At 45.2% G+C, this 25,620-nt stretch overlaps 1 protein-coding gene across 3 annotated transcripts in view; it reads right to left on the bottom strand.

The window, feature by feature from the left end:
- Positions 1–25,620, bottom strand: part of LOC138963093 (phosphatidylinositol-binding clathrin assembly protein LAP-like) — an 80,786-nt gene that overhangs the window by 10,820 nt on the left and 44,346 nt on the right. For 2 of the 3 annotated variants that reach the window (XM_070335114.1, XM_070335115.1), the window contains 4 exons: positions 12,597–12,768; positions 4,403–4,547; positions 877–945; positions 512–693 (listed from right to left, as the gene is read on the bottom strand). In XM_070335114.1, the coding sequence (XP_070191215.1) occupies positions 517–693; positions 877–945; positions 4,403–4,547; positions 12,597–12,768 (563 nt within the window). In that variant the 3' untranslated portion in view covers positions 512–516. Of the gene's footprint in view, positions 1–511; positions 694–876; positions 946–4,402; positions 4,548–12,596; positions 12,769–15,394; positions 15,467–25,620 lie in introns of all 3 variants that reach the window. The other variant, XM_070335116.1, reaches the window with a different exon arrangement.

The raw sequence follows: 25,620 nt of genomic DNA, 5'->3' as shown, positions 1-25,620 counted from the left end.
TAGGAATCACCCCATCTGAAAACTTCCGGGCGCAGTGGCGTGGTGGTAAGACGTCCGCCTCCTAATCGGGAGGTCGTGAGTTCGAATCCCGGTCGATACCGCCTGGTGGGTTAAGAGTGGAGATTTTTCCTATCTCCTAGGTCAACGTATGTGCAGACCTGCTAGCGACTTAACCTCCTTCGTGTGTACACGCAAGCACAAGACCAAGTGCACACGGAAAAGATCCTGTAATCCATGTCCGAGTTCGGTGGGTTATGGAAACACAAAAATACCCAGCATGCCTACTCAACGAAAGCGGAGTGAAGCTGACTATGCTCTCAGAGTATAGTTTGGGGAACCCAAATGGGAAAACGAGCTCACACGTAACCAGAAAATTCTGGAACGCTGAAGAAGAAGAAGTCCTTCAGCAGTATCACTCAACAAATAACTGCCAACTTCATAAAAACATAATTATAACCACCAAAAAAAAAATCCAAACAAAAATACTGAGAGAAAACCTCCAGCCACTTGCCTGGCTCACAAAGCGCCAAAGGGGTCGTTGTGTGGGTTCTGTCCCTGCCCCTGTTGCTGCGGCATCCTTGCTGCCGGCATTCCTCCCATGCCGCCGTACATCATGGGCTGTTGCATCCCCATGGCCGGCATGCCACCCATACCGGGTCGCATCTGACCCATGCCCATACCCGGACCCATACCCTGAAAAGGCATCAGCTTTGCTAGAGCATTCATCATACACATCTTTTTGTAATCTTTATTTTTTTTATTTGAAAGGTTAGCAGACTGTTTCGGACACACTCTTGGTTAATCTCACTCATATACTCTCTCTCTCACACACACACACTCTCACTCTGTCTCACACACACACACACACACACTAACCATCATGGGCTGTGGTCCCATTGCTCCCACCATCTGTGGCTGGCCAAAGCCCATACCTGGTGCTCCCATCTGCACACACAACAAGGCAATACCTGTATCAGCTCAGGTGCACACACAAGGCAATACCTGTATCAGCTCAGGTGCACACACAAGGCAATACCTGTATCAGCTCAGGTGCACACACAACAAGGCAATACCTGTATCAGCTCAGGTGCACACACAACAAGGCAATACCTGTATCAGCTCAGGTGCACACACAACAAGGCAATACCTGTATCAGCTCAGGTGCACACACAACAAGGCAATACCTGTATCAGCTCAGGTGCACACACAACAAGGCAATACCTGTATCAGCTCAGGTGCACACACAACAAGGCAATACCTGTATCAGCTCAGGTGCACACACAACAAGGCAATACCTGTATCAGCTCAGGTGCACACACAACAAGGCAATACCTGTATCAGCTCAGGTGCACACACAACAAGGCAATACCTGTATCAGCTCAGGTGCACACACAACAAGGCAATACCTGTATCAGCTCAGGTGCACACACAACAAGGCAATACCTGTATCAGCTCAGGTGCACACACAACAAGGCAATACCTGTATCAGCTCAGGTGCACACACAACAAGGCAATACCTGTATCAGCTCAGGTGCACACACAACAAGGCAATACCTGTATCAGCTCAGGTGCACACACAACAAGGCAATACCTGTATCAGCTCAGGTGCACACACAACAAGGCAATACCTGTATCAGCTCAGGTGCACACACAACAAGGCAATACCTGTATCAGCTCAGGTGCACACACAACAAGGCAATACCTGTATCAGCTCAGGTGCACACACAACAAGGCAATACCTGTATCAGCTCAGGTGCACACACAACAAGGCAATACCTGTATCAGCTCAGGTGCACACACAACAAGGCAATACCTGTATCAGCTCAGGTGCACACACAACAAGGCAATACCTGTATCAGCTCAGGTGCACACACAACAAGGCAATACCTGTATCAGCTCAGGTGCACACACAACAAGGCAATACCTGTATCAGCTCAGGTGCACACACAACAAGGCAATACCTGTATCAGCTCAGGTGCACACACAACAAGGCAATACCTGTATCAGCTCAGGTGCACAGGAAACCATCAAACACAAAAGCTCAGAAATAAACTGCACAACACTGACACTTCCTGGTAGAAAATAAAGCTAGATGTGGTGTGAACATAGGTGCAGGGCCAGGTGTGTGTGTGTGACAGAACGAGCGTGTATGTAGGTGCAGGGCCAGGTGTGTGTGTGTGACAGAACGAGCGTGTATGTAGGTGCAGGGCCAGGTGTGTGTGTGTGACAGAACGAGCGTGTATGTAGGTGCGTGCTTCACTAATTTTATTCATTAACTGACACTTGTGTCAAACTGCAAAATAAAATCAGCAAAGAACGTTCACTCCACAGGGGAAGCAGGAAGGCAGTTGATTTCTGGATGCTCCTATCCAATGTTAACTGCCTTGACAGTTGTTAAGGTATGAAGGATTAGGTTAAATGCAGTGTAACCCCCCCCCCCCCCCCCTTATCCCTTTTAAGACCATTCAATTTAGGACTCTCCATTTTAACACTGTTTTCTCAGATTTTCTGGTCATAACCTCTGTAAATGTACATCCATTTTAAGACTCCCTCCTTTTTATGGCCTGATTTTCTCAGATTTGTTTAGGGCTTGAAAGGGGGTTCCACTGTATCAGTGGACATGACTGAAACACTAAAGAGACTTCTTCGTTCATGGGTTGAAACTCTCACCGCTTTTACATGTATGGCCGTTTTTATCCCGCCATTTAGGCAGCCATACGCGGCTTTTGGGGGATGCATGCTTGGTATTTTCGTGTTTCTATAACCCACTGAACTCTGACATGGATTACAGGATCTTATCCGTGCGCACTTGGTCTTGTGCTTGTGTGTACACACTAAAGCACTAGCAGGTCTGCACATAAGTTGACCCGGAAGATCGGTAAAATCTCCACCCTTAACCCACCAGGCGCGGCCAGAATTCAAAACCCAAAACCTTCCGCTGGGGAGGCCGATGTCTTATCCACTTGGCCACTGCCCCCGTCATCCCCATTTCAAGACTCCCTCATTGCTAAGACCTGATTCTCTCACATTTTTTTAGGGCTTGAAAGGGGGTTCCAGTACTCAGGCATGGGAATTGTCCGCCGAACGGCGGATTTCCGCTGAAATTTTTGTTTGTTCCGCCGAAAAAGCAAAAGTGTCCGCCGAAAAAATAAAGGGGGGAGGCACACAAAAAAATCACCGGTTACTTTTGCCTTAGCGCAAAAGCCCGCGAAAACTGTCCGTACTTTGTTCACGCACTGCTACCGCCCGCCTCAGTTACTTGAACTTTGAGTGAAACAGCTCGCTGTTGATTCGCGGGCACGCTATAGGATTCGCGGGCACGCGACAGCATTGTACCAGTGAAAATGTCGATCGCGCGTGTTGTAAAACATGGTAAAAGATTCAATGACACTGGATGCGCGAACAAATGGAAATGGGAGTGGGTGTCGGTTGTTGTGGAAGTGAATAGAGAAAAACAGCGCGTCGGCACCCGATTTAGAAAAATTGATATCCGTGGTTCAGCATGGTGCATCGTCTGCAACACCTATTAACTGTTACTGGCATCTCCGCAGGAAGAAGCACATTTGAAACGTGCTCTTCTCTGAAGGACAATCAACGTTTGCCAGGTGGGGGGTTTTCTGCTCAAGTAAGGCACAGTGCTCCTGAATTGTTTGATTTTCCTTCGATTTTATACGGCAGAAGAAGAACAGATTTTGGCTCAAGTCAAGCGAAGAACACCGCTCTAGATCTGAACTTTGCGCATCTGTTTCAGTTTTTCTCCATTCGAATGTCACTGTGCTGATCGTATTCGTAATCTTCGAACTATATTTACCAAATTTAAGCAAGGGTTGGAGCTGGGCTGGTACCCAAACCGCGAACCCACAAATCAAAGAAAAATTTATGCGTTGAGCCTTATTTTCTTCTTCTTTTTTTATACTTTTTTTTAAAACCCTTGTAAGAGATCATGGGAAAGTAACTTAAGTAGGCAATTCTTATTGGTGAGCCTTTGTAACTTTTATGTTTGAAAGTAAACCAGATTGTGTTACAAGTTACATTTTCCTGTTTGTCTCAACTGATCAATTTTTTAACAAATTTCAACCATATTTGGCATATAATACATGTATATATTTTTTTTCTTCAAAAAATCAAACATTGGTACTAAAACCTCTGATTCTAAAAACAGAATTTAATGGCAAACTTGGAGCTCAGATGACACCAGATTGCACCATCTGGGTTCTTTGGAGAAAAAAATTTCCGGGGGGGCATGCCCCTGGACCCTTCTAGTAAGGCTAGGCGCTTCGCGCCGTCAACTTGACGCTTTGCGTCTTCAGTTAAAAATTTTCCGCCTTTTTTACAATTTTCAATTCCCATGCCTGAGTACTGTATCAGTGGACATGACTGAAACGCCAAAGAGAACACGTACCATCTGTGGCTGCATGCCAGGCTGGAACTGTGGCTGTTGTGGAGTGCTCCACGTGGTGGCGCTGCTCTGAATGACCGGTCGCTGCTGGTAGGTGTTGCCCCCGGTCAGCTTGCTCTCCCCCTTGGGCTGCCACTGGTGGCTGGTCCTGGACACACAGTTCACAGGTGATACACGGTGCTACCACCAGTATAAACACACAGTAGAACCGCCCTTGGTGGCTAGTCCTGGACACACAGGTGATACACGGTGCTACCACCAGTATAAACACACAGTAGAACTGCCCTTGGTGGCTAGTCCTGGACACACAGGTGATACACGGTGCTACCACCAGTATAAACACACAGTAGAACTGCCCTTGGTGGCTAGTCCTGGACACACAGGTGATACACGGTGCTACCACCAGTATAAACACACAGTAGAACTGCCCTTGTGGGTAGTCCTGGACACACAGGTGATACACGGTGCTACCACCAGTATAAACACGCAGTAGAACTGCCCTTGGTGGCTAGTCCTGGACACACAGTTACAACGTGATACCCAGTGCTACCACAAGTATAAACACCCAGTGGAACCGCCCTTTTAAGATCCCCCAATCAATTTAAGGAATCAAAAAAACAAGAATGGTAAGTAATTGGAACGTTTATTCTTGACATGACAAAACAAAACGTTACATTTACCAGTATGACAACCCACAGGTCTTTGAAGTAGAGAAACACTTATGAAACAGATAATGAACTTATCTTAAGATCGTGGGCTACCTGCTTGCCAAATGCTGGCCCCCAATTTAAGACTTCCTCCCTTTTAAGACCCTGTTTTCTGGGAGTGTGTGTTCATAACGTCAGTAAATTTACCCCCATTTTGAGTCTCCCTCCTTTTTAAGACCCTGTTTTCTGGGAGTGTGTGTTCATAACGTCAGTAAATTTACTCCCATTTTGAGTCTCCCTCCTTTTTAAGACCCTGTTTTCTGGGAGTGTGTGTTCATAACGTCAGTAAATTTACCCCCATTTTGAGTCTCCCTCCTTTTTAAGACCTGATTTTCACAGATTTTTGGAGGTTCCACTGTATTCAAAATTCAGCAGTGAACAAAAAATAGTGGACGATACTGACATGTCAACAGAAACACAGATTAGTCCTGTTTACTGCATGTTCATTCTGTAAAGCTGACGAGGTCATCTTACAGTGAGTTTGTTTGTTTATTTGTTGCTTAACGTCCAGCCGACTACGTAGAGCCATATCAGGACGAGGAAGGGGGGGATGAAGGGGGCCACTTGTCAAGCGATTCCTGTTTACAAATGCACTAACCCATTACTTGTGTCCCAGCAGGCTTTAGTAAAACTAAATTAATACCTACTGGAAGATTACCAGTTTCCAGTATGTTAAAATAGGCTTAACCTATCTACTGCTGGGCTTACATCAGAACACTAACAGATTAAACTATACATGAATCGCGAGACAAGCGGCAAGAGAAGAGATGTTTTGGAAAAAATACAGGTGAATGAGCAAGAAGGCAGAAAAAAAGAAAAGAATTCATGAAGAAAAAGAGAGCATGACAGGAAAGAGGAACCAAAAATCTACCTAACAGCAAACTAGAAAGCTCCTGCGGTTCCAAAAACAGGAGGGGCCTTTAATTTCATAACCGCAGTGCCCCACTGTGCCCCACTGTGCCCCACTGTGCCCCACTGTGCCCCACTGTGCCCCACTGCGGGAATCTTACAGTGAGTGATAACAAAGACAAGAACCAGGAAAAAGTTCTGCTGCTGTCTTCAATCCCCAACTGACTGAACAAAGAACCAAAGGCTTGAACTTTCTGCTCCCACGCTCTGTAATTAGCACAGATTGTGTGAGCTGCCTAAAGATCTTTAGCAATGACGATTTCTTTTTATATTGTTTCTCAAACTTTTGCCCCCCCCCCCCCCCCCCAAAAAAAACCCACACACACACACACACAAAACACCATCCCCTGCCAGATAATGGAAAATTTCCTAGTAAATTTTCATTTGATTAATATACTTACCCGAATCACATAAAGCATTGTCACAGACTCATATGCTAGGTACTGAAAACGCTAACCCATCAAAACCCTTTTAAGGGAAGCAACCCACTCTAAAAAAGGCTGAACTAGCCATGGCCATGGGCCCCGGGAGTTACCTCCCCTATGGCTACTTCCCATCAGCCCCCACACACCCTATCATACGGCTTTAAAGAAACTTAAAACCATAAGCGGGGCAGGCGGGAGGGAATTCACTATGTGATTCGGGTAAGTATATTAATCAAATGAAAATTTACTAGGAAATTTTCCATTAAATTACATATTCTTACTCCGAATCACATAAAGCAGATAACATCAACATGGCGGTGGGCAAGAGAATAAACCAAACTCACCATCACATTCTATCCAGAACCTGGCCGGCTGCCACCAGGGCAGGAAGCCCGCGTGAGCCGTCCTGGCGAAGAGCAGAGACGTCCCGAAGATAATAATTAATGAAAATATCTTCGGAACGCCAATACGCAGTAGACAAAACCTCGTCCAGACGTTTGGAGCGAAGCACCGCAAGTGACGACGCCCAAGCCCTAGTCTCATGGGCTCTCGCAGAGTCCAGGGGAAAGGCAGGCAGCGCCCCCCCCCCCCGTTCGTGTGACTCCAGACATAAGCTTGTCGTATGAGCGAAGTCACCCACCGTGCCAACGTGACCTTAGAGATGTCTTTCTCCCGAGCGGTAAGAATAGAGAGAAACAACAGCTTCTGCGTGCTAGAGCGTACCGCCTGAGTGCGGGCTAAGTACGTACGCAGGGCCCGAACCGGGCAGTTGACCAAATCAGGGTCATCCGGAGCCAACGCGTTGGTCAGAGCCTTGACTCTAACCAACGGAGAGGCCTGCCCCGGAGCCTGATTTTTAGCCAAGAAATCGGGTCGGAAGTGTAAGGACACTGAACCATCCGACTCGAACAAGATATCACCAGGCAGACCCGACAGAGCGTGGACCTCGCTACCCCGCCGGGCCGTAGCCAACAAAATCAAAAACAGAGTCTTCCGAGTAAGGTTGTGAAGACTAGCCTCTCTCAAAGGCTCAAAATCCGAAGAGCGTAGAAAGGCTAACACCAGGAACAGATCCCACTTAGGGGTGGCCAATCTGGACTTGACCTGCTTAAGAGAAGCGCCCTTGATCACAGCCGCTATCACTCCCCCTACATTGATCGAACGGCCGATCTGTTTGAGTGTAGCGGAAATCGCAGAGCGCCGGACCCTCAAGGAGGAAACAGAGGCGCCCTGTGAGAAGAGAAAGGAGAGATGGTTGGCGACCTGCATAGAGCGGGGCGCAACCGCACTAATCCCCTTAGCAGCACACCAGGTGGACCAGGACTTCCAGTGAGAGGCATAGACGGACGCAGTGGAAGCCCTATGAGAACGGCCCACCAGGTCTAGCGTCAGAGAAGACGCCCCAGAGCGCCTCAGTGAGTCCCGAACAACCTCCACACGTGAAGCTTCAGAAAACTGGGCTCCTCGTGTGGAACGCCTGTTCGGGGCTGCACGAGTTCCCCTCTCCCGAGGGAGAGAGGAATGGGAGGCCCCTGGGCGAGCCGAAGCAGGTCTGGGAACCAGACCTGCGACGGCCAGAGAGGGGCGACCAGCAGAAGAAGAGTCGGCCCCTCCAGTTCCGCCTTTCGAATTACTCGGCTGAGTAATTGGAAAGGCGGGAAGGCGTACGCCTCCAGACCCGTCCAGGAAATGTCCAGAGCGTTCACCCGCCAAGCCTGGGGATCCGGGAATGGCGAGACGAACACCGGAAGCCTCTTCGAGAACCTGGTGGCAAACAGATCCACGAGAGGCTTTTGGACCTGGGCCCAAAGGCGCAGCAGTGCCCCGTGAGTGATGGTCCACTCTGACTGAAGCACCCTGTCGGACCGGCTGAGAGCGTCCGCCAGAGTGTTCAGCCTCCCTGGAAGGAACCTGGCCGAGATTATGATGTGGTGCCGAGCACACCACTTCAGAATCTCGCAGGCCCTGTCCGAGAGAGACGGGGACCGCGAGCCTCCCTGCTTGTTGAGATAAGCGGCCACAGTCGTGTTGTCTGTAAACAGACGAACATGCTTGGCCTGCAGGGAGGGCAGAAACTCGACTAGAGCTAGGGCTACTGCTTCTAGCTCCAGCAAGTTGATATGCCACTGGCTCTGTTCTGCCGACCACAGACCTGACACCGTGTGTAGGTCCGTGTGCGCTCCCCACCCCCGTAGGGAAGCATCCGTGAAGAGATCCAGATCTGGGGGTGGCAAAGCAATCGGCACTCCTTGGCAGACCCACTCCGTGTCCAGCCACGGAAGGGTTGCGGACTGGAACCATCCCTGAAGAGGAACGAGGGCGTTCCAGTCCACCCGAGCTGAGTCCACAAACGGCTTCAGAGCTGCCTGGAAAGGCCGTTTGTGGACCCTGCCCAGGGGAACCAACAGAGCCATAGACTCCATCTGCCCCAAGATGGAGGCCAGAGACCTGAGGGAAGCCTGCAGGAGAGGCAAAGTGGAGCTGATCTGGGCCTGGAGCTTGTCCACCCTGCTCTGGGAAGGGCGGACAGTCCAAGCCACTGTGTCGAAAGACATCCCCAGATAAGTGAATGTCCGAGACGGGATCAACTCCGACTTTGATCGGTTGATCGAGAACCCCAGCAGGGAGGCCTCTCGAAGAACCGATTGGGTATGCTGCGCACAACCTATCTGGGACTGGTTCAGGATGAGCCAATCGTCCAGATAAGCCCGCAGTCTGATACCCTGCGACCTCACCAGTGCGCACAACTGTCTCACCACCATGGTAAAAATCCACGGTGCGAGAGACAGTCCGAAGGGGAGTGCGCGGAACTGGTAGACCTGATCGCCCCACCGGAAACGAAGCCATTTCCGGTCGGACGGATGCATAAGAATGTGAAAATATGCATCCGTCAGGTCTATAGAGGTCGCCCAATCTCCTGGGCGGAGAGAGTCCCTGACCGTGGCTGGCGTCTCCATCTTGAACTTGATCTCTCTCAAGAACGTGTTGAGAAGAGACAAGTCCAGGACGGGACGCCAGGCCCCTGAAGCCTTGGGAACGGCGAAAAGACGCCCGTAAAATCCCAGAGAGCTTTGGTCTAGGACCCTCTCTACCGCGCCCTTCTGCACCAGGGAGACAATTTCCGTCTGAAGAACGGACTTTGCTTCCTGCGAGGAGGGGGGTTTGAAGGGCGGCGGCCGCCGGGAAAGAGGTGCCTTCTCTTCCCGCCATAGCAGACGGAAGCCCGATCTCACCACTCCCACTATCCATTGGCTGTCTACAGAGACCATCCAATTGGAGAGTGCCCGGGAGGGGCCTCCCGCCATCACTGGTGTGGAGGGCGGAAGGGGGGTGAGACCGGGAGCACTTCATTGGGGGTGAGGCTTGCTACCAGAGCCGCCACGCCCCCTTCCCGACGCAGTCCGTTTCTTGCCACCTCGAGACGACTGCTGTGCAGGTCTCTTGGTCCCAGACTTGGGTTGAGACGACGACTGAGCCTTCACTTGCTGTGAAGGCTTAGCCTGCCTCATGCCCTGTAGAGCAAAGTCACAGAACTGTGTGTCCTTGAGTGACTGGATCTCTTTCTGCCGAGCGTCTACCGCCATATGGCCGAACAGAGACCCCTCCACAACCGGGGATACCCGAAGGGCATCCCGGGTAGCCTGGTCCCTGAAGTGAGAATGGTCCAGAAACAGGTCCCTCCTGCTCATCACCGCATGTGCATATTGCAAGGAGGAAAGCCGCGTCTGTTCCTCGTTTACCTTCGCGAGAGCAGCGAGAAGGACAGACACGTCGTCCGCGTTCTGCTCCTCGCTAAGGGTAAACGGAACGAGAGAATCGGTCAGAGACCGAGACAGAGCGCGAACCAGAGTGTCGGAGATAGACGCAAGCTCCAAAAGCTGGCGTGCGATCTCCTCCAAACTGACTAGCGTCGACTCTTTTACTGACAAAACAGAATCGTTCTTGACCTGTTTTGACAAAAGAGGCAGCAGATCCCTAGTCAACGGTAACGAAGACCGGGGAAGCGAAAGAGACGCTATCAGGTTCCGGTTGTTCGAAGGCAGAACCAACTTCTGATGACCGGAAGTGCCACCGGAAGAAGATTGAGCCCCCGAAGCAACCCAAGCCTGTGCCTGCTCCGGAACTGGTCCGTACGGTACCAGAAGCGGGACAGGCACGGGAGGCAAACCACCACTCTGGCGCGAAGACTTCGCAAGCACCTGAGAAAGGTGGTAGGCCACTGCCGGTGACTCCACAAACCGGAAGGAGGAAGAGTCCTCCCCCCCGGGAAGGAAGTCGGACCACGCTGAGGGAGGAACGGAAGTCGAAACTCCGGCCGCCGAAGCCCCCTCAGGAAAGTAGCGGGATGTCACTTCCGCCGCGGCACTCAGAACCGTCCGAAGCCGAGACGGAAAGCCCGTACGCGGATCCTCACTTGCCAGAGACTGGACCTCAGACTGGTCAAACTGAGGATCGTAATCATCCACCGCCGAAGCCGAAACGTCCGCAACCTGTCCGGAGACCGGAAAGTCGTGACGCCGAAATTGTTCTCGGCTCACCCCACTGCCAGCAGGCAAAGGGAAAGCCGAAAACGAATCGGAAACGACCGGAAGTGGGTGAGCGGAAGTCGCCGTCACGTCCTGGGACAAAGACGACCGCCCCAGCTGTTGCACAGCATGTGCCGCCGCTGAACGCTGTTGTTCCCTCTCCGGGATCCAAGCAGATGAACTCGGAAGAGGGACAGCATATCCGGCCGAAACCGGAGCAGGCTGTGGCCGGGGGCCGTAAGGCCCTGAGGCCAGCCTGTAATCCATACCCTCACAACCGGCTGAGCGGGAAGTGAGGACAGGAAGTGTACTTCCGGCCGAAGCCGGAAATGCGGCGACCGAAAACGGAAGCTGCTGCTGAGAGTCACGATCCCAGACAAGCTGGCGGGGACGGACATCAGCGTACTGGCTACCAACGTCCAAGCCGAAACGGGAGGACGAGTCACCAGGAGAATGCAGAGTGCCACTCTGCCCCATTGACTTGTCTCCCAGCAGGGAGTGTCCCGACGCCTGGCGAGGGCTGTGGGACCAAGTCGACTTACTTGGATGTCCGCTGACAGAAGTGGTAAAGGCAGAGGCAGGAAGTTGCACCCCCGAACCGGAAGCCACCAGAGAAGAGAGGGACTGTACCCCCCCCACGGAAGGAGGCACAGCAGCAACACCGGAAGCCGACGAACGCTGCATTTCCTGTTGCACCAAAGACCGGATCTCTGGCACTAAAGACTTAATCAAAGAGGACACAAGTGCCCCCTGTTCCGGCGCCGACAAAGGAGAAGGAGCCGAAACAACAGAAGAAGAAGGACGAGCCTCCGTAGCCTCCCTCGGAGGTGAAATAGTAACCGAAAGTACAGTATTGCGTTCCGCATCCGTAACCAGTACGACTGGCCTAGAAGAAGACGACTTGGGCTTAATTTTGCCCTTCGCGTCGCCCTTGCCCTTACTCTTACGCCCGTCAGAGTCAGCCATAATGACTTGACACAAAAGCACAAGCGTAAGACGGAAAGAAAATAAAAATGCAAACAACGTAAGTAGCAAACACGGACTGAAAATTCCGTAAACAAAACGAACGTTAGCAACAAGAAAACCAAGCTTGCAGAACAAATAACAGAAGCAAGCGCCGGTTACATGCCAAACAATGAAAACGACAGCAAGCTGGCGAAATGCAAATGGCGGCAACACCAACAGTAACTGATAACTACGTCCTAGGGACGAAATATCAGCAACAAACAACGAGGAAAGTTGAAACAAACGAGAACGAGCTCACCAAGACTGGCGCCCGCACGGGAGAACGACAGGTCAACGCGGCTGGCAGGCAAAAAAGCTCACACAGTCAGCCGCAGTCTAGCGAAAATTCAGAGCACCCTCACACCACGCTGCTGAAAAGACGTATGATAGGGTGTGTGGGGGCTGATGGGAAGTAGCCATAGGGGAGGTAACTCCCGGGGCCCATGGCCATGGCTAGTTCAGCCTTTTTTAGAGTGGGTTGCTTCCCTTAAAAGGGTTTTGATGGGTTAGCGTTTTCAGTACCTAGCATATGAGTCTGTGACAATGCTTTATGTGATTCGGAGTAAGAATATGTAATTTAATTCCAGTTAGCAATCAAGGTTATCTCCCCTTCCCACGCTCTCACTTTTTAACTTGGTCGGCAGGCGACTTGACGCTGAGGTTGGATGCCAGGGAGGCGAGTGAGGTGTCAAGATCAGAGGCGAGGAGCTTGGGTTCCGGTGCCTTGGTCATCCCCGGCCCCTGCACAGTGCCGCCAGCGTTGGCTGGCTGCAGGACATCCCCGAAGGCGTCAAATCCTGAAACGGACAGACAAGGATCTTTAAAACACAGAGCGTTGAGTACACATGGTCACCCTAATTGCAATGTTCTCCCAGGGCTTGACGCTGGTGTTGTCCAGCTTGAAGCTGCTCAGTTCCATTTAAGATGTACATATCCGCCACAGCAAAGCACCTGCTTATCACTTTTTTTCTGAAACTTTTTTTATTAGAAGACAATAACTGATTATTACATAAAAATCTTGAGTCTGAATATCCTCAGAATTGACCATGAACCGTTTGATATTGTGATATTCGAGGACTTTTAGCTCTCCACAATTGCATTTATGCTTTGTTAGTTGAAGAAAGCTGTGCCTGTAATAGCTTTTAACTCTTTTTAATCATAGCTGTCTTCCTGAGACCCTTTCATGAGTACAATGTCATGTAGTTTCATTAAAGGATTTGTTCAGGCCAGACTTTCTCAACTTTATATTCCTCTACTTGAAAGCTAACCACAAAGTTTCCGCAACAGATGGAATCATATACATAAATATCACCTCACATACATGACTCGCACTTGGTGCCTCAGTGCCTTGCGTTATCTATGTTTGCTCACCCTGTCTATGTCGAGTCTTGCTTTATAGTTACTTCATTAAAGGTGTTATCAAGCTGAACTTCTTTCATGAGCATGTTCTTACATTAACTCACATCAAATACAAAATATATATCACATAACTCATAAATAATAACGCTGCACAAACAATTGAAGGAGGGGGTGGGCATGCAAATCTCATTGGATGGGTAAAAACAATTGTTTCAATCAAAACGCATCATCGTAGGAAAAGTGTGGGAAGATTTGAGAACACATGAAAACTGAACAGAAAATTCTTTAAAAATACATGAATGGGGAACACAGAGAAATAAATATAACTGAAAATAATACAGTTAAAACAAATCTTGTTTAACTGCAACTGTTTTCCTTAATTATTCATATTTCATATAATCTTGTTTAACTGCAACTGTTTTCCTTAATTATTCATATTTCATATAATCTTGTTTAACTGCAACTGTTTTCCTTAATCATTATATATTTCATGAACTCTTATCGCCAAAAATGCTAAAACAATTATTGAAATTACTGCTGTCTGCTTGCAGTGCTACATTAAATACTTTGTGTTTCAGTTTCATTTACTGACATATCCGTGCCACTCACCTTTGTATATTTACCTAATTACCATCTGTTTATTCTGACTACCTAATGATCTTTTTACACAATACATATAATATCTGTAAGAACAGCAGCCCATCACTGATTTGTTGTTGATTTTTTTTTACCAATCATATAATATAGATCTCTCTTAGACCTTCATGCGCATGCTGTTTCCTCCTCAATATTCACTGACAAAGCAAAATCAAAGCTACATGTATGAATTGAAAACTTACAAGACAAGACCAAAGACACAGAATACACATGTATAAACTAAACAACATAAATTGTGTTCATTTTTAAAAACAAAAGAGCCTTTAACTTTGACGATGTCTACTCACTAAGAAAAAAGACATTTACTCAAGAAAAAAACCATTACATGAAAACAATAACAAACACAAAAAAATAGATATACATTAAATATTTTCCCCAGAATATTATATATTCTTCTTCAATCAAACAAAAATAAGCTTTTAATATTAAAAAAAATCTGGTCTGCCCATTATCAGTTTAATTCGATCCACAGGAACTCCACAAAACCACATTTACCTTATAAACTGGGTTTGTGTATGTGGGGGGGGGGGGGGGGGAGTAAATCTGTGTCCATGAACATTTAGCATCTTCTGGTTCCACAGAATAACTCTCACATATATTCTGATTGTTATGCAAGGAACTCTTTTTAATTCTAGAGGATGGAAGCAAAACAGAGATCTGCTAACACAAATCTGCAAAAAGACGCTTTTTCAACCTTGACCAGATTAGAAATCTTTCTTTCTTTCTTTATTTGGTGTTTAATGTTGTTTTCAACCACGAAGGGTTATATCGCGACGGGGAAAGGGGGAAGATGGGATTGAGCCACTTGTCAATTGTTTCTTGTTCACAAAAGCACTAATCAAAAAATTGCTCCAGGGGCTTGCAACGTAGTACAATATATTACCTTACTGGGAGAATGCAAGTTTCCAGTACAAAGGACTTAACATTTCTTACATACTGCTTGACTAAAATCTTTACAAAAATTGACTATATTCTATACAAGAAACACTTAACAAGGGTAAAAGGAGAAACAGAATCCGTTAGTCGCCTCTTACGACATGCTGGGGAGCAACGGGTAAATTCTTTCTCGTCCCAACCAATATGGGACTCCCCCTAGCCAGCGGGGGGTAGATTACAAATGATATGTACACACAAAAAAATCACATATTTCTACCATTGATAAAACACCACAAACACTCTCATCAGAACAAATATGACACACCATAATAGTCACACAAAAAAGAGCCTAATGGCAAACAATTTTAACTGCTGCAAAAAACATCCGACAACAAGATATAACATTGAAGAATGAAATGATAATAAAATCACAAAACAAAATCAAAACCCAAAAAGCGGTTGAGGAAGCCAAAGGTAAAACGGGGAGGATCAAAGCACACGACAGGTGTGCGTGCGGACAGTTGTGGTCACCTGTGGCAGAGGCAGAGGGAGGGTGTTGCTCCACCCCCATCCCCGGGCTAGGACTGCTGCGCCCAAAGCTTCCTAGAATAGCAAACACACACACACTACACCCTGCTGCTGACACGTCAATCGGCCACAAAGCAATCGTCAATCGGCCACAAAGCAATCAATCACCACACACTCTCGCTCACACCCCAACACTCAAGCTTCAGACAAACTCCTCAACAAAGCTCCTGAGCGTTGTGCAAAGCCATACAAGCCAGTGACCAGAGCATCATGATTACGATGAAGTCATCAAGCCAGTGACCAGAGCATTGATTACGATGAAGTCATCAAGCCAGTGACCAGAGCATTGATTACGATGAAGTCATCAAGAAACAGCTTCAATGGGTGCCAGGTAAACTTAACACAAGTTTCTTGACCTTATATCAAGATTACACCATCAAATCACATTCATGACATTTAGTCAGAATGCCTCCAAACCTAAACCAGCCCAGAAAGGTTCTTTTCACACATGCTTTAGTGCATCACATTGCAACATCTTCTAAATATTTGGACACAAAGTTATCTTCTACATATATTTTATAAACAATCACTTATCACACTGTAACGACGTACTTTAAATATTTGGACACAAAGTACTCTTCTACATATAAGTAATCACCTATCACACTGTAACCTACTTTCAATATTTGGACACAAAGTACTTCTACTTATAAACAATCACTTGGTTGACATATAAATAGTCACCCCAACCACCATCCTGCTCAACAAAGCACCGTATACTGTGTTCAGTTACTTGCAAGTCATCATAATAAAATGATGCCAAATTTGGTGTGTGGGGTGCTGGTGGGAAATAAGCGTGAAAAAAAAGGACCGTCAAAGTGATTCATGTTTCAAAACATAGAGGCATGAATGATTACCTAACAACTTCACATATATAATATAAATGACCAAAGTGAAGTGTAAAAATAACATCTGGGAGATAAAGTTTTCACACTAACAACACCACATAGTCAAACTGTACAGATATCTTGAGGAAAATGGTAAAATTAATACTCTTAAACGATCAACCAGTGGAAAGCAAGGTCGTTCCAGGTGAGGAAAGCAAGTATACCTGCGTCAGGCATGGTAGGAGAGGGACTCCTGGACAGGTGGCGGGCTGTGCGAGGTACACAGGTGTGACAGGTATCAACACACATACAAGGCAAGCAGCAGCGAGAGACAGAGAGATGGGAAGGTCAGGCAAGGTCACAAAGCAATTCCGCTTATCCCCAAACTCACTTGACATGTAAGCTAGCTTTACAGTCAGTGAGCATCCACAGATTATCCCAAAAGTTTTCAGCACAAATAGCTCTTTCATGTTTTATTTATTTAAGGCAAATAATCTTGGTTGGTTTGTTGACATTTTGACCTCCTACATGTAATGAGACTAAGATATTCAATATGTGTGTGTACAGTATGTGCCATGCATCACTTCAAACCTGAAAATCAACATCAAATTCAAGCAAAAAGGGAAAGTGCGTAGCAATCTCAAAACACACAAGAAAAGGTGAATGTTCTATGGGCCCCAGGGGCGGATCACATCATTTTGGGGGGAGGGGGGGGGGTCCAACAAAAATTGTAGGACAATTTGACGACGCGAAGCGTTTAGTTGAGGGCGTGAAGCGTTCGAACCTCTTAGGAGAGTTCGGGGGCATGCCCCCCCCCCCCCGAAATTGTTTGATTAAAAACATTGAAAATGGAGCAACCTGGTGCAATCTGAGCCAAGAAACTTCCCTAATACACCTTCCAAAATGTACATTTAAGAAGACAAATTTGAATCAAAACAAGGACAATTGACCAATCTGGTGTAACATGAGCCAACAAATTACCCAACTACTTTCTCAAACCGCCACTTAGAAGACAAAGGCCGTCTCCTAGGGGGTTCTGGGGGCATGCCCCCCCGGAAAATGTTGATAAAAATCAAGGAAAATGGAGCAATCTGAGCTCTAAGTTTTTCTTTATTTTCAACTTTTTTTTTCTTTTTTTTTAGGGGGGGGGGGGGGTCCGGAAACCCTGGAAACTCCCCCTTCGATCCGCCCCTGGGTCCTTTAAGTTTGATCATGTGAAATATGTCTTCTCAGAGATGTTACTATTCCAAAATGCATAGTGTAGGGTTTTTGGAGTGTACACCCTATGACAACATGAAAATGAATGAATGAACACATAGTATTCTATGGAGATAGGACCGACGTAATGACATGCTAGATCTGACAATAAGAATCCGCCTTGATCCTTCTGAATCTTTTCTATAAATTGCTACAATGCTTAGCCAGCTAATTACAGTTCCTGCTACTTAGCCTTCCAAGCAAAGTCAAGGGCAGACCTCATCTTTAAAATTCATTTTTGAGTAATCAAAACAAACCTGAAAACAGCTATTACAAGTTCTAATCTTAACGAGATTTTCATTGACTGAAAGAGTTCAATTGCGGGAAAACTTCGGAACAAAATCCATTTGAAACATGAACTAATCAGTTACATGTACTTAAAACCGGAGAATGAATTCAAATATTTAGAGAAAAAAAAGATTCTCAAAACAATTGATAAACTGATTTCCTAAATTTTGTCATTTATTCTCCAAAACTGTTGACGGACAAATATGCAAACTGGAACTCTACGCCTGCCTATACCAAGGTAAAGACTTGATTAAATGACTGCACTGTAGTCAGCAACCAGGTCCTCCGGGGGTCTACTGGGGTCCTAGACAGCACAATTTTGGTAAACGATTACTGACCTGGGCTACTCGGGATATGCAGGTCTGCCAAGCCTGCACACACACTTCACGCTTGTAACTTCTATACATCTACACACTGGTTACCATCAACACTGCTTTATCATCTACTTTATCATCTACTTTATCATCTACACACTGGTTACCATCAACACTGCTTTCGCATTCACTTTGCACTGCATGTAATATATTACTGACAGCAAGGTGCGCTATTTCTTCAACTCTTGCCGAAAGTTACCCTAATGGTTGCATTTTGCTGCTGAAATTTATCCTCATCTTTGCAGATGTTGCATTTTTCTGCTGAAAGTTACCATTAAGATCACATTTGTTGCAATTTCTTGCTGAAAGTTAATACTCATGTGCATTGCATTTTTTTAATTTTCTGCTGAAAGTTACCCTTGTGTTAGAAACTCCCACGTACACTCGTGTGGTTTTTTGCACGAGTGGAATTTTACGTGTATGACCGTTTTTACCCCGCCATTTAGGCAGCCATACGCCGCTTTCGGAGGAAGCATGCTGGACATTTTCGTGTTTCTATAACCCACCGAACTCTGACATGAATTACAGGATCTTTTTCGTGCACACTTGGTCTTGTGCTTGCATGTACACACGGGGGTGTTCGGACACCGAGGAGAGTCTGCACACAAAGTTGACTCTGAGAAATAAATCTCTCGCCGAACGTGGGGATGAACTCACGCTGACAGCGGCCAACTGGATACAAATCCAGCGCGCTACCGACTGAGCTACATCCCCGCCCTCTCCTTGTGTTAGCATTTATTACTGTTTTTTGCTTGGAGTTCCCCCTATGTTCATATATGTTACAATACTCTTGTGAAATATAGCATTATACCGGTATTTACAATACTCTTGTGAAATATAGCATTATACAGGTATTTACAATACTCTTGTGAAATATAGCATCATACAGGTATTTACAATACTCTTGTGAAATATAACATTATACAGGTATTTACAATACTCTTGTGAAATATACCATTATACAATATACAAGTATTTACAATACTCTTGTGAAATATAGCATTATACAGGTACTTACAATACTCTTGTGAAATATACCATTATACAGGTATTTACAATTTTGTTGCATTTACCTCTTGAATGATACTTTATTTCTGCATGTGTTGCAATTTCCCACTGAAAGTTATAATGCTTTTGTTTGTATATTTCAGCATAAATTAACCCTTATATTTATTGTGATTTTCTGCTGAAAGCTACCCTTACGTTTTCCCGAGATTTGTTGCATTTTCTGTTTAAATTTAACCTCATCATCTTCACATGTATCCACTTGTCCTTCATACTTATCATTGTCCTTTAATTTACCTTCTGCAGTGCTTTTTGTTTTCATTGATTTTATGTCAAACCTAAACCTCATCAAGCTTTAATAAAAACTGAGCAACTTATTTCATCTCTTCACTTAGTACCATTCCAAATAACCATTGTCACCATCAGTATCAAGTCTTGTAGGCTGATCACGAAAAGAGGTTCTCCTGCTTTCAATTTACAATTTCAACATAGAATACCCTGAGGCTGTAGCTATTCAACACCACTTTTTTAAGCTCCAGCTATGTGTAATATGTAAGGGTGCTAACAAATGACTGCACACGCTACAGTCGTTTGATAAACAAATACTTCAATAACAATAAACACAGTATCCACTGACAAAAAAGCTTGTACAATTACTAAATGCACATTCAAATCAATCTATATGTGGATGTCAATGCTGATGATCTAGTAACAATTTTATGACAAAATCATGAGACCTCACCCAGCAAAGGACAAGGGAACAAGTCAACGCCGGGGCATGAAGGGTATAAAGTATGTAACATTTACAACCACTACTAATACATAGGTCATAGAGCTAGACATCACAACAAATCTGCTAAAATAACACTACTGTAGCAGTACACACGAGGAATGTATGAAGTATATGTGTAATATAAAATATTTGAGCCTAATTCCAAGGCTAAACCACGACCGGATTTACAAATCACAGCTAAAATCATGATCTAACATGCAACTATTGCAAGTAAAAAACCTGAACTTTCCTACTCTATCAACACCACTGACTGAATGAAAATGTACCAAAAAAACGGTCAAACACCCAAGTCCAAGAACAAATATGTCAACACTTCGTGTTTTTCTTTCCAGACAAAAAATTCAATGAAGAAAATGACCGTGTATCAAAAGGCACATGTACTTGATACATACAGCAGACTAATTCTCTACCCCTGCGTCTCATGTACCTCCCCCCCCCCCTCCCTCCTCCCTCCTCTGTGAAAAGTCCACTGCTGTTACAGGCATGCACTTACTCTCATGCATCAATGAATATGCCTTAATCCAATTGATACAATCTGAACCGGGTATCACAAAAAAGTCAAATGAAGCAACAGAAAATGGGAGCTACCTACATCTGTGGAAACATCAACACAATGGTGACACAAAATGGATGGTGGGTCTCAGGGAAACACAAGAAAAAACACCACACACACATAAACTGTGTGCACAATACAGTATTTCTCTCACCGGACAGAGGAAACTAGACAAACTTGTGATAAAACTGATTCCTAGGTAACTACCATACTCTACATCCAACCATGCAACAGTCCGTGGGTAGGAATGTGACTGAATGGACTTTTGTTTGAACAAAAATGGAAATAACATTAGAAAAGCACACAGACCTAAGTTACGAGTAATATTGGTTCCTGAATTTGTCCCTATCTGTACAACAAAACAAAAACAAAAAAAGTGAGTTAATCTCAAATACAGAATGAAAATTGGTCAAATAAGTTTCTCTTAAAGATTGGAATGAAAAGCTCATTTCACTTCAGCTCTGCATACGATCACAATATTTTAAGCTTTGCATTCAGGCAGAAAAGTTGAAGGCTGAACCCCTTTCTGAAAGAAAACGACTACCAAATACTTCTCTACTTTCTAAAAGCAGGGAATTGGTGTAACCTGAGAGAAATGAACAACCAACACAGTGCCGCCCATGATATCTGAGAAAATTATGTTTCAAAAAGTCTTACAATGGACGCAAATTGGTAGACTTTGATCAGAAAGGGAGAAAGTTTCCAAACAGGGTCTTAAAATGGTGTTTGGTCGGACTGAACTTTTAAAGAACTGTTCGCTCAGTTATCACAGCAAAACCCTCCTTTGAAGGTTGCAAAAAATTAGAAAATCAAATCTTAAAAGAGAGGAATTCTTAAAATACAGGTAAATTGCAAGAACTTGTAAAAAAACAAACCAAGGCCTTAAAAAGGTAGGTCTTAAAAACAAGGAGTCTTCTAATGGGATTTCTACTGCACATGGACTTTAACCAAGACACTGGTGGCTACTGCTACCCTGTACTACACAGCAGACAAGTTACACACAGACAGAGAGGCCACAGGCCAGAGACACCCCTTGCGCCATGCAGCGCCACACTGTACCTGCTGATCCTGTAGGGCTAGAGCTCAGCCCCATGGAGCCCTGACCCACCCCCAGCTGACTGAAGGGGCCCCCTCCGCCAGACATCCCCATCCCCCCAGACTGGGAGCCGAACCCAGAGGAGAAAGCTGACATGGGGTTGGATGACATCCCCCCGGGCATTGGGCTGGACGCCAACCCCCCTCCCATCTGGCTCGAGGAATAGCCCCCGCCCATCGGGCTAGAGGAATAGCCTTCACCCATGGCCGAGAAGCCACCACCGCCCATAGGGCTAGAGGAATAGCCCCCATGCATAGGGCTAGAGGAAAAGCCTGCGCCCATAGAGGAAAAGCCACCGCCACCACCCCCCATAGGGCTGGACGACAACCCTCCTGCCATAGGGCTAGAGGACAACCCTCCCGCCATAGGGCTAGAGGACATCCCTCCTGCCATAGGGCTGGAAGACAGCCCGCCCGGCATAGGACTGGAGGACAGGCCACCCAGTCCCGACATCCCTCCACCTCCTCCAAACGCTCCAGGGATGGCCATGGGCTGGGAGGGGGAGGCGGGCGGGGGGACGGGTGAGGGGCAGGGGGAGGGGGCCTGGCCCAGAAGCTCAGCGGGCTGAGAGAGGGAGAGGGGCGGGGGCTCCACGGTCCCGAACCCGGAGCTGCGCTGGGGGGTGGTGGGCTCCAGGGGGTCCAGGGGCGAGCCCAGATCCAGCGCTGAGAGACACGCAGCCATGGCCGAAGAGGTCCACAGTGTCCACACAAGAGTTAGACAAGAGAGCAGCAGGGAAGCAAGAGAAGCAAGCCACAATCAATATCAAATGATGGTTACAATTATATGTTATGTTGTCAATGTTGGTTTTTTTTAAATTGTCTTTCACATTTTTTTCCCCCATCTGAGAGGAACAAAATAAACATGAGTTTCAAGATTTTAAATGTTGACACTATCAATACAGTCCATTCAGGCTCGAAGTCAGCCAATCAAGTCACACTAAAAAGCTTTTATCAATTAAGAGGCTCTATTTTCGCTCAAAGTACCAGACCCCTCACACCACTTTCTAGTCTAGCCAACTGCTGTCATTAACAAAAAACAAAGAATGAAGACAGTGGAAAAGAGTAGAGAGAGATTTTATATCTTATGTTTTAGATAACATGTAATGATTAACACACTAGCCTGCTTTTGATACATATCTAACAATATACAGTTCATTCTTAATTGACAGGCATTAAAGAGAGACTAGATATCTCCTTCAACCAAGTAACAAAGTGAACAAAAAGTGTGGTGTCAATTCCCAGCTTAATATTATGGCACGAATTCTCCCCAAAACATTTGACAAGGTTGGGATTCTACTGAAAAAAAGTAATGTGCACAAAAACCACCTCACACACAAAAACTGGTGTACATATCCAGAATGACTAAAGGGTACATAGGCTCATTCAACAGGTAAACACAAAACTGTATAAAATCACAATTCACAATCGACAGTACATACAGCGGTTTGCATTTTAAGACTCACATGGACACAGGAACACACTCCCACCTCATCACTTTACACACAAAGTCTGACCATGATAGCTCACAGTTTAAAATGGTTAACATGTCAACCTTTCTAAGGAACACTTTGACCCAGGTTCCACAGTGCACCAAAGTCCCATCAGATCCTCAATAGTCAACATGTCAAACAAAATCATACAAGCACCACCTACGTCTACGAAACAAGCTAGAAAGATGTACCTTAAGTTTAACCCCTTGACTGCCTTAGGACGGGTATACCCGTCCTGCACTTGTGCATTATTTCCATGATTAGATACTAAAAACAGATTCTTGGTTGAATTTCTTTTAAAAATAACATAGGTTTTACTTTTCTACCTACTGCCAGTTTGGAGCTAGAATTTTTTGTGAATTATTACACCCCGAACTCCAATATTCCCTGGCAGTCAGGAAGTTTTGATTGGCAGCGAAAGGGTTAAAATGACAATGAGCAAAATGCTGAATAGTACGGAGTGATCCGATGGCTTTGTTGCTGCAACCAATAAAACCTACATTCTGGTAGGTGACAGGACTGGTTTTGATAACTCTCATTTACTGTTGTCTACATTTAGATCACTTACTTCCCTTTGTTTGTAAGATCTATACAAACCCGTCTTTGTTTTCTAATCTTTTTGAGTTATTTTATTTGTTTAAGGATCCACCTTAAAAAGAACAGATCAGGGTAACAATACAAGTTTGAAAGTCTGAATGACAGATTGCACAGAAAACGCCAAGTAACAATTCCAGCATAACTAAATAATTGTGAAGCATAAGATCCAATATATATAAGAGTTACAACAGAGGATAATTCTGACGCTAGTTGTTTTTTGTGGGCCAAACTATTACAATACATAAAACTGATATGTTATAATGTAGTTTCAAATTAATCTCAAGTCTTAGTTACACAGTCAGAAAAAAATGATGGCTAGTGAAGAAACTTCGAACAAATTAATGGTAACGTTAATTCATGTATAATGCTGAGAGCATCTACGGAGTATTTTTCTGATATAAGATATGAGTTATTAGCTGTCTTGCTACAAAGGTTTGCCGCTAACATCTTTACAGGCAGAGTAAAGTATAAAAATCTTTGTTTTTCCTTCTATCCTTTTCTTTTAAGTTGCACAGTGACTTCCAAAACAACGGATCAAGAAGAAAGAAATATGGATGACGGTACCAGGGAAAACATGAATAAAAGGTTGGATTCAAATCAGAAAGGGGGGAGGCTCTAAATGTATGAAGATTGCCAGGTAACACACACAATGGGGAAACAGGGATGAGGTGAGCTGTGTCAGGGTATGGATCTATGAAAAGAAAAAACACCTACCTGTCAAACCGACAATCATAAAAACTATTACATGAACACTGCTCAGACCAGAAAATGAAAACTTCGTTTTTCCCTCCTTGTTTTACAGGCACCAGTACAAAAATCAGAAGACAAGAGTAAAGGAAAATAAAAACAGTCAAGAAACAATAATAAAATAAATAAATAGTGGGTTTTTTGGTTTTGTTATTTTAAGGCCAGCTTCCAAGGTGAAAAACGACAAAAAACGTGTTCAAATCTTTCTGCCATAGCATTTCAGAAACACTGCTGATCTTTCCCATTTTTGGTTCATATATTCTTCAAGTGTGTCTGAGCGCTCAGACATAATTCAGTTAAGTGTAATAGAAAGTTTTGATGTCTAAAAAAAAAAATATATTAAATATAAAAAAACACCATGACGAAAATGTATGATAATCATTTCCCAAATAACTCTTAATGCAAGACAGATACAGACATGAAATTTTACACACTTACCACAAATTGAGCACTAAACAGTGTGCTATTTTTACAAGAGTGTATTTTGCAGAATTTAATTTTTTTTGATATTCTGAAATTATGACTTTTATGTGACTCTCATAGGGATGTTTACATGTGCTCTAATGTTCCAATAAAATAGCAAAATGTGCCTTTGTTATCAATCATGCAGCACACAAAATTTTATTTGATTTCATTAAATAGTTTTTGAGATGTGTGGGAAATAGTGACGGTATGTGTGTAAAACGCGTTTTAGAGAAAAACGAGTTTAAAGTTTAAGATAACTTTAATATGACTGTTGTGCATGAGTCAGATGAGAATGCCTATTTTTTTTTTGTTCCAATATACACTTTGGGGCAAAAGAAATGCTCACCTTATCTACTCATGGGCCCCAGCAAGGTAAAATTCCCCCCCGATTCTCATTTTGTCCTACTGTCTCATATATGCGCGGATCTTCCTGGCAAACTTTGCGGCGTCAGATGCTTGAATCTGTGCTCCTCTGACACAATTTCTGTCAATTAGCTGGAAACACAGTCTTGCCCATTTGCCTACATCCAGTCCAAGTTTTTCAAACACAGCAAAGCGTCCACATTCTCCATCATTGAAAACAATGGGGGCATCATTTACAGCCAGTCAAATCCTCTTCTTGCCGACAAAGATGGTCTTGGGGCGGCACCGCTGCCATATCACATTGTGAAATGA

This window comes from Littorina saxatilis, linkage group LG3, assembly GCF_037325665.1.
Source record: "Littorina saxatilis isolate snail1 linkage group LG3, US_GU_Lsax_2.0, whole genome shotgun sequence".
NCBI classification, from domain to species: Eukaryota; Metazoa; Mollusca; class Gastropoda; order Littorinimorpha; family Littorinidae; genus Littorina; species Littorina saxatilis.
This window is presented reverse-complemented; position numbering and strand designations above follow the sequence as displayed.